This window comes from Montipora capricornis, chromosome 11 (assembly GCF_036669925.1).
Source record: "Montipora capricornis isolate CH-2021 chromosome 11, ASM3666992v2, whole genome shotgun sequence".
Taxonomy (NCBI): Eukaryota; Metazoa; Cnidaria; class Anthozoa; order Scleractinia; family Acroporidae; genus Montipora; species Montipora capricornis.
This window is the reverse complement of record NC_090893.1, coordinates 41,973,296-41,983,295: the sequence shown is the minus strand read 5'-3', so window position 1 is coordinate 41,983,295 and position 10,000 is coordinate 41,973,296. Positions and strand designations below refer to the sequence as shown.

The 10,000-nt window shown below is 39.5% G+C and overlaps 2 protein-coding genes across 2 annotated transcripts in view; one reads left to right on the top strand and one right to left on the bottom strand.

Moving 5' to 3' along the window:
- LOC138023681 (3'-5' exoribonuclease HELZ2-like) overlaps positions 1-6,826 on the top strand; it is a 38,066-nt gene extending 31,240 nt beyond the window's left edge. Inside the window, exon 17 of the mRNA XM_068870723.1 lies at positions 4,397-6,826. Within this exon, the coding sequence (XP_068726824.1) occupies positions 4,397-4,509 (113 nt within the window). The 3' untranslated portion in view covers positions 4,510-6,826. The remainder of the gene's footprint in view (positions 1-4,396) is intronic.
- The window catches only part of LOC138023682 (hemicentin-1-like), a 12,893-nt gene continuing 7,436 nt past the window's right edge, over positions 4,544-10,000 (bottom strand). The window contains exons 4-7 of the mRNA XM_068870724.1: positions 9,683-9,961; positions 8,959-9,192; positions 8,390-8,638; positions 4,544-7,482 (exon numbers count right to left, since the gene is read on the bottom strand). Coding sequence (XP_068726825.1) covers positions 6,971-7,482; positions 8,390-8,638; positions 8,959-9,192; positions 9,683-9,961 — 1,274 coding nt within the window. The 3' untranslated portion in view covers positions 4,544-6,970. The remainder of the gene's footprint in view (positions 7,483-8,389; positions 8,639-8,958; positions 9,193-9,682; positions 9,962-10,000) is intronic.

Below are 10,000 nucleotides of genomic sequence, written 5' to 3'. Positions count from 1 at the left end.
ACGTATCTCAATGAAGTCGATGTTACTGCGGTGATCAGAGCTATGACAACTTGCGAAGGAAAGGTGTCGATGTTACAAAAGATCATCAAAACTGGCCTTGATTTCGTTTTGCCGATGAAGCCTAAAATTGTTCATCGAACGGAACCACCTTGGATAAATTCCACTCTTAAGAACCTGATTCGAAAGCGACAAAAGGCCCTAGGCCGAGGAGACCGAGCGGAGTTTAACCACCTGAGAAACCTTGTTAACCGAGAACGCAAAAGATGCCGCGCGAAGTACTACGAATGTAAAGTGCAATACCTAAAGGGGTGTTCCCCAGCTAAGTGGTGGGGCGAAATCAAGAGACTCAGTGGAATGGAAGGGCCCTCTGGGTCACGTGATAATATTTTAAAGTCCGTTCATCACTTAGAAGGTGCTCGTGGTCTATCAGCAGATGATCTTGCAAACCACATTAACACAACTTTCTTAGCCCCAATGGAGGTCTTTGTACCGCTTACCCACAATCCATTTAGAGGGGACGCCTTTGTGTCTTCGAGCAGAACTATGAATGATGATTTTCCACCGCTATCAGAGTTTTCTATCTTTAGAAAGTTATGCTCTATTAATCCAGCCAAAGCACAAGGACCGGACGGTATTCCCGGATGGCTTCTAAAGGAGAATGCTGATCTATTGGCGCCATCCATCATGGATATCATGAATTCTTCCTTTCGCGAAGGCCGATTGCCTTTATCTTGGAAAGAGGCAGATATTGTCCCTGTCCCCAAACAAAGACCTATCCAAGACGTCAACAAGCACCTTCGCCCTATCTCCCTCACGCCTATTCTTTCAAAGTTTGCAGAAGATTATGTTGTTCATGACTTTGTGATGCCCGCCGTGCTTAAAAAAATCGACAAAAGGCAATATGGGACAATACCTAAATCATGCACTACGCACGCCCTTGTCAGCATGATCCATAACTGGCACGTCAGCTCTGATGGGAACTCGGCCGCGATTAGAGCGGTTTTATTTGATTTCCGTAAGGCGTTCGATCTTATTGACCATAATATCTTAGTGCGTAAACTTTCAGATTACGATATTCCGAATCCCATATTATGCTGGATTGTTGACTTTTTATCGGATAGGAGACAGAGAGTTAAACTTGCCCAAGACTGCTTCTCCGAATGGCGTTACATTCCGGTCGGTGTTCCACAGGGGACAAAGCTTGGGCCGTGGTTATTCTTAATAATGATTAATGATTTGAAAGCAGGAGAGGCAGAGATGTGGAAATATGTGGATGATACCACAATCTCTGAGGTAATAACTAAAGGGCAAAAGAGCTGTATTCAGCAAATGGTAGACGATCTTGCTATTCAAGCAAGGAACGACGGTTTTCAGTTAAACGAAAGAAAATGCAAAGAGCTTAGGATTAGCTTTGCAAAAAACGAACCAGAGTTTGACCCTATTTGGGTGAACCGTCAGACCCTAGAGACTGTGAACAGTGTGAAATTATTAGGACTCAATATAAGCAGTGATTTAAAATGGAATGTCCATGTGTCAGAACTAGTTAGGAAAGTTTCAACAAGATTATATTTTCTTAGACAGCTTAAGAAATCGCATGTAGCCACAAGAGAGCTTCTTCTATTTTACATTACATGCATTCGCTCTATTCTGGAGTACGGCAGCCCAGTTTTTCATCGCGCTCTACCAAGTTATCTAAGCGAAGACCTAGAAAGACTTCAAAAACGCGCTATGAAGATTATTTACCCCGAACTATCGTATGCTAAGGCTCTAGAGCTGTCTGGACTTCCAACACTGTATGATAGAAGAGAGTCAATTGCAGCAAAGTTGTTCGATGAAATATGTGCAAATCAATCTCACAGTCTTCACAGACTACTTCCAAGTAGATACCAACCAAGCTACTATCTGAGAGAAAAAAGAACATTTATTCGTCCGAAATGTAAAACTGAAAGATGCAAGAATAGTTTTCTTTTAAGTTTTGTTCATAGTAGCTGAGAACTAGATATAAATTTGTTTCTTATTGTATATAGGAATTTGACGCATGCTTTTAATGTGTGATTCTTTAACAATTTTTATGTAGTATAAGTCCTATAATTAGTTTGTAGTTAAGCGCAGTTGTAAATTTTGTATTTGTAAGCCTTACCGCAATTCAGCTTTTGGCTGCAAGTTTTTAAGGTGAATAAACTATCTATCTATCTATCTGAAATTACGTAAACAAAAGAAACAAGACAGAAAACAAAACAACTCCAACTCAAGATTAATCCCAAGTGACCAAAAGCACAATGCTTTCCGGTACCTGCAGAAAGACCCTAATTATTGCGAAAAATGAAATTTTCGTAACAAACGTAGACAATAGAATTATTGATTTTAAGTGCTTTCTCTTGCTTGCCTGCAAGGAAATTGCCATTCTTCGTAATATAGCTACAATTGGACCAGTTTTCTGTTTAAGAAAACTTGGGTCTCCTTGCTCTTGTTTTGTTTGTGTAGGTGACTCTGCGTTTTTTTTTTTAGCTCCCTAGGAGTTCTAATCAATAAATCAATCAATCAGTCAATCAATCAAATCCTTTATTTTAAAACGGATAATATTCAAAGCTAAAAGCTTGTGGGGTCGTTTATATAACGATCTAATGCACTAATGGACTTAAAGTGCACCTAACCCCAAAATATTTTTTTCGCTAAAATGAATCTTTGCAACTGTTCGAAACGCATTGCAGCCATTTTTTCATTTTTCTAACAAATCCTGGCATTTTATAGGCTTCGAAAGTTGCAAAAATCCAAGCATCTTTTGTTCACGACCGAGTCAGAAGAGGAGTGGGTCTATTCCTGATTTGATGTCACAAACTGATTTACATTGCATTAACTCTTTGTAAAAATGCATGCAAAGTAGATTGTGACGTCAAACCAGGAATAGACCCACTCCCCTTCTGACTCGGTCGTGAGCAAAAGATGCTTGGATTTTCGCAACTTTCGAAGCCTATAAAATGCCAGGATTTGTTAGAAAAATGAAAAAATGGCCGCAATGCGTTTCGAACAGTTGTAAAGATTCATTTTAGCAAAAAAAATATTTTGGGGTTAGGTGCACTTTAAGAGAATGTACAACTCGTCTAAAACCTACGATATATACATTTAAATAAGGCTATAATGTTCAAGTTTGTGGGTGATCTAAAAGTGCATGTGGAAGCAGATGTCACTTAAAATTGTCTAATGATCCCAGTTTCCGCTTGAGACTCCTATAGCAAGTGAAATTAATTCGCGGTGTTTACTTGTCAAGTAGTTTCAGAGCAGCGCACCTCTGTGTGCTATAGAGTGTTTGGTATAGCGGGTGTTGAAACGGGTGGTGGATAGTGAATCTAGTACTCGTGACGCATAACCTACGGTTCGTTTCGATATGATCTAGCCCAATGGGTAGAGCAGCCGACCAGTGTTCCTGCTAAGGCCCCTGAACATTTCCAGGGTCTTAAAATGATTTAGGAGAGAGTGCTATCTGAGGGCGGTTATGGTTTAAATTTTAGCCTTCTTTAGATGAGTAAAAAGTGCGTCCCCAAAACTTTTGTTTGAGTTTACCCTTTGGAAACAAAGACCCCACGCTAAATTTGCAAAGGGTGGTGGTCGTTGCCTCAAGTGTCATGGTCTGGCCTCATTGGTAAATCATGATTGGGTATGTAGGGCTTGGAGAAGCAAAAGATACTACCTTCCTCAAGCAGATCCATAATCCAAAGGTAAATATAATTGATGATGATGATGATGATGATGATTGAGTAGTAGTAGTAGTAGTAGTAGTAGTAGTAGTAGTAGTAGTAGTAGTAGTAGTAGTAGTAGTAGTAGTAGTGGTAGTGGTAGTGGTAGTGGTAGTGGTAGTGGTAGTGGTAGTGGTAGTGGTAGTGGTAGTGGTAGTGGTAGTGGTAGTGGTAGTGGTAGTGGTAGTAGTAGTAGTAGTAGTAGTAGTAGTAGTAGTGGTAGTGGTGGTAGTGGTGGTAGTGGTAGTGGTAGTGGTGGTGGTGGTTTGTCGTTTCGTTGATTTCGTTTCATTGGTCCTTAAAAGTCTCTATGAGGAGACATTAATTATGTTTGTATACCACGAGTGTATACAAGAGTGAATTAGATCAGAATGTTGTTATGGCAGTCACAAAATCGGTTGTCATGTCCCTGAAAAAACATGACAGAAGCAGTCACGCGTGACATGGCTTCTTCTGATTGGTTAAAATTGGGGGCTTCATTTGCTCCTGTGCTGGGGCAAGACCGCAAAGTGATAGATCAACACTCTTATCTAATTCACTAGTTGTGTATTATTTAAACTTTGAGGTAGCTGGCTTATTTGTATTCAAAGGTGTCTGAATACAGAATGGTTCCATTAATTTCGCAAAATGCATCATGATAATTTTTCATCATTTTCTTCCAGGTAACCGTCATTTATTATCTGTGCATCGCATGTGGAACAGCTTGATATCTCATTGCCAACGATCCGAGTGCCTGGTGGATGAAATGTGGCTGACGGAGACCGACCTCGCTTAGACTTTCTCCATACTAATGACTCAAGAAGAGTTGGTTGGGTATCAATTTGCGAGGTTGATTTATAAAACTTGCCCTTTTTCTTTTCCCTTAAAGTTCCTTATAGTGAAATTTTTAGTGACTCATTTTAAGTGAAGATCAGACTTTAGGTAATTTTTTTTATTTTTTAAATTTTTTTTATTATCCTCATTCGTGATCGTCAACATCAACGTCAACATCATCATCATTGTCATCGTCACCATTATTTTGTCGGCCAACAATGCCTCAACAAATTATCGGGCTGAAATAAACTCTCGAATTTCTTATTTTCTTTGCCAACACGTTTACGTGAAAACACAAGGAAATCGTGAAAATCGTGCAAGAACCAGATAATTGTACTTTCTATCTGTATTGGCAAGAGCAAGTAAAGGTTACAGAGAGGGAGAGGTCTAGTTTTTAGATTAAGCAGAAAGTGAGCAGTTCTCGGATGTTTGTTTATCTAATAGGAACCTTACGAAAGGAGGACGACGAAACCAACGAGAACGTTAACTAAAGATATTATTTCCCGTTATTGTAACAATTTCCTCCAAGTCGATCGGAATGGAAATCGCGGGAATAAAATTGGCATGAAGGGTGTGGTTGTTTGGGAAGAAAATTAAAAATATTTCGTCAGGTTCTCACGTCCTCTACACAACTTCAAATTTTTGTCAATTCACGTCGTTGTCAGGAAGAAGACGGCAAAGAAATGTACCAAAATGCACGTGCAGGGCGTGCAGAGCTATTGTTTTTTGATTCTTACACCCATTGTTTTGTGGCGTCTTGTTAGCCGTCGTCGTCGTCCTATCGTAAAGCCTCTTATGTCCATTGAATGCGGACGTTGAAAGGAAACTGATTTTGAAGTTCAAGTATCTTTGCCATTTTACCAATTTTATTATTATTATTATTATTATTATTATTATTATTATCATCATTATTATTGTTATTATCATTTGTATTATTATCATTATTAGTTGTTGTTATTATTAATTATAAACTTATCATTTTTAATTTTTTATTCTATACCTCATATCATTATCTTTGGAGATTCTTACACTGGCTAGATAAGCCCATTGCAGAGGTTTTAGTCCAACAGTGACATCCAATTACCCGCCGGAGAGGTCACTAAAAGGAATACCATTAAAATAGTATGTATTCTAATATAATCATCGGCACAATATTACATTATAGTAAAATAATTATTATAAAAATGATTTTATTACCAACTCTCTCTGTTGCTTTATTTTCTCTTGATATAGGTAACATTTTAGAATTTCTTTCCTCCTATTTAAGAAGAATTTATTGGAGTGATTTTTAGAGCAAGTATTTAATGTGCAAATAGATAAATGGGATTTAAAGGTCTGCAAAACATCCATATTAGTAAAGGTAATCACATAATTTTGAGCCCTACGGGCTCGTGCAGTTTTGGTCATCTTTGAAAAAATTTACTCGTGCTTATTTATTCCAAATTGCACGAGAAAAATCATTTGGTTGAAAAAATTCAGGTATTACACGTTTTTGCACTGTGTTGTAGCAAAACTGCACTGCTTTTTTAGCCAATCAGAATCGAGTAATTTTTTCGCGTACATTTTTTAACAAAGTAATCATATCCTTTAATCAATATTTGCAGTTCTTAAAATGTGTGGTAAATACACTTGTTCCGACTTTTTTTAACTGCGATTCGTCGAACTGTTAAGCACCGACGCATCGTTAGTGGAATCAAAAGCGATTTACACAAATCACTGTTACAGGGGTTATGTCACGCAAAATGATTTAATTTCAGGTCACACAGAATGCCTAAAAAGTAGAACGAAACAGTGCTATAACCATTTAAAACTGTTGAGCAGCATAAAAGAAATAAAGCTAAAGGAAAGAGAAGCATGGATGAACACAAATGGACAAGATTGAAACAGATTTGGGTAATCTTGAAAAACGTGGACCCAACGATAATTTTATCGCTAAGGAAAATCCACGTTTTAAGCTCGCGATTAACTATAGATTTTCCCTGAACACGCTAAAATAACGTGACATAGCCCCTTTAAGTGATAGAAGAAAACAAGAGTATTACTGCTACTAGGTAGCGTAGTTACAGCATGTTATTAGAAAGACATTTGACATGTCAAAATTACAAAACGTTCTGCTGGCTGGACCAAGACCTGCGTTATGTATTGTTTGCCACAAGAGTTACTTGAAACTCCTCAAATCGAATCCAACGAAACTTACAACCAACAACCTCACTTTCAAACCGAGGTTAAAGCTAACTCGAAAATCGCCTGTTATGGAATAAAATATTGACAACTAGTAAGACGCGAGTGTTTGCTCATGTGATCATGCTCCGTATTAGCCAACTGGTTATCAAAAATGACATTTAAAATGGGCCAACCTGAGACAAGTTTTGGTCTGACGATTGTGGGGAAAATAATAACTGCCTTCGAAAGTGACAACGGAATCACCGATCTACACATTTCACGACTGACCCATTTTCATCCATGTTAACGTAAGGCCTTCCAGACTTGTCTTTGCCACCTTGTGTATACATCAGTGAAGCATACATGCAGTTAGCGGCGCTATCGTTTCTGTTGCTGGGCGATATGTTTAAGTAATCTGGTTTCCAAGTTTGCGTGACATCCTGTTCATGTTCCTCAGTGCCTTCACCTCTGTGTAAGCTCTTATAAGGTCCATTTCCTGCAACCCATGCTTCGGAAACCAAGTAAGGAAACACGTCATCATGATCTTGCGTGACATTGTCGGGAGAGCGTGATTCACTTTCCCCGCTCGCGACAATTTCAAGTGGTGTCATCTGTGTTGAAGAGCCTGGGGTTTTCAGTTTCCTGCTGGCTTTCTTCGTCTTAAAGATTATTTTTCCAGTCTTCGTCATCAAAGCGAAGGCACAGCAAAGAATAGCCAGAAGAGCGGTTAACAAAGCGATGATTGCGATGTAGACTGCCTCGTTTGTGTCCACTGTTGAAGAGAATATAAAATCACGGTTTGTAAACTACGTTTTTCACATGGCCTGCGAGCAGGCTCTCCGGGGGACTGGAGAGAGAGAGAGAGAGAGAGAGAGAGAGAGCAAGCTGTCGGAAGTCGCCTAATTTCTATGAGCAGAAATATTCAATTGCTTAAGGTTAGTTGCAAAAGAATTCAATAACCCAGAAATATGTGCGTAAGCAAATTAAGGAAATGATTTGCGGTCTAACCGCTAATGAAATGTGTCAGCAGTATTGCTCTACAGAAAGGACGTACGGATTTCGAAGCGGTTGTCTTAAAGAGTGTAAGATGAGTAAGTTATTCTCGAAAATCTTTATGAAATTAGGAATTGTGCTTCATCATCGCCCGTAGTCTAGACTAAGAGGAGTCTCTTTTTTTGCTCTAAAAATGATTGAAACGATGGCTGAAGTTACGCCCGCGTATTTGCTACCAGCAGCTTCAGCCATTTTGAACGTACGCTTTCGTTTCAACCATTGTAGAGCAAAAGATTCTACCGGAGGGTCAGAGGATAAACCCGGTTTATAATCAAACATTTTCACAGGTAAAGTTTCCCCGTAGTTCTAAGGCCCGTGGAGGTGAAAGGCCTTTTGAATATCGTGCCATCCGAGTGTTGACTATGCTCTGCGATGCTATGCTATGGAGAGCATTTTCCAGTTTCTATTTCACGTGAAAATAAGCAGCTGAAATTCAATTCAGGACATCACGGCAGCATAACGCTAGCCGGGAATTAAAGTCAGTTCATAGGCATCTACGTTCTCTTCTATCGATTGAAAAAAACATGGTCTCTGGGAGTGAATAGGCTTGACATCCGAAGGGTCTATTAAAAACTTAGGGTCTCCCTCGGTGCTAGTTTACAAAAATAATGGCTATGGAACCTTACCTCTTTGTCCCATAGAAGCGATGTCAAGAGAATTCGACGCTTTTCCAGCGATATTCGACACGTGACATTCGTACAATCCAGTGCCGGTATTGTTTCTTGTTGGTACTTTTATCTTGTCTGATTTACTGGTCAGCAGTTCTCCATCTTTCATCCATGTGTATTCGACAGGATGCCTATTTGCCGTTTCGCACATTAAGATTACGTCGTGTTCTACCAGGAGGCACTTTAGATTAGTAATAACAGGAGGTACTATAAGATAAATAAGCAATGGTATAGTAAATCACACGATGTCAAGTACAGTTCGGAATTTTGTATACTAGTGATGTCAGAAAGTTCTCAAAATGGAACGAACCTTCAGGCGAGTCTAAAGGTAGCCTAGACTCTGGCCGATTTCGAAGTAAAAGTTGATCAACCGATGCGATTTCCGTTGCGTTGTAGCACAAGAGTGACTTGATGCGCACTTCTACTAATTTCATGGGCTTAATTAAAACAATTCCTTCAACCACATGCTGCACCTTTTTCACGCGAGGAAAAGAGTTAATTAATTAAAGGAGATAAAAAGAACTCACCGATTACGAAAACTTTGATCGAGCCTTTTGGTCCATTCTGCGATGCGCAATAATACGTTCCTTCGTCGTTGGAGGAAACTTCGGGAAGAGTTAATTCTTGCCCAGTCGCAAAGGGTTCATCACTTCCCTGTTTGTACCACAGTACGTCACCGCGTGAATGAGTACACTTGAGCGTTATTGACTGACCGGCAATGACTTTACTATTTGGAGCAGATGGCACAATGATCGGAGGACCTTGGAAGAGAGGTGATAAAAAGGTTAATCATTAGCAACACCTAACGGATCAGTAACCTCATTGTAAAACTGGTGGTTGGACTCGAATGTGGAAACGGTCGAAAGAGTATGTCATGTAACTTTCGCTGTGTGGTGTCTGTGATTTTTAGCTCTATCACTAGCCTATGACAAGGAGCCTACAACTAGTCTATTCGCTCTATAGTCTAGTCCCTCTATTTTGAGTCAGCATTTTCCTAAACCTAATTATTTCAACGTTACCTTTTCAAGGGTGAATAAAACGTTAATTTATGTACAAGTGACGTAATCAAAGACGGCCATACTTGGCAAAAGCTAAATATAGATGATTTGAGGAAACGATAATTTCCAAAGGGAAATATGTGAGATGTAAGCTGCAAGTCATAGACTCCAATCCCTGTTAAAATATTAGTATTGTGTGCTCATCACATAAAAGACGACGTTTTTTTTAGAAGTGTACTCTTGAAAATCTTACGTGCTTTTGTCGTGAACGCCACAAAGGACGTACTGGATCCGTTTCCTGCTCGATTTTCAGCCTGGACGCGAACATGATACAGTGTATCTGGTTGAAGGTGAGTAAACGTCACAGAGCGTTTTTCTGAAGATATGCGAGTCACAACGTTGTCAGAGGATGTCGTCAGTTCTACGTGGTAGGCCTGTGGTTGGGAGCTTGACGCGGCCGCAGACCACCCCACGCGTGCTGTGAACGAAGTGATGTGTTGGATGCTGACATCTTTGGGAATTCGTGGTAAAACTGTCAATAAAGAGCAAAAACATTTCTGTTTAGAAATAT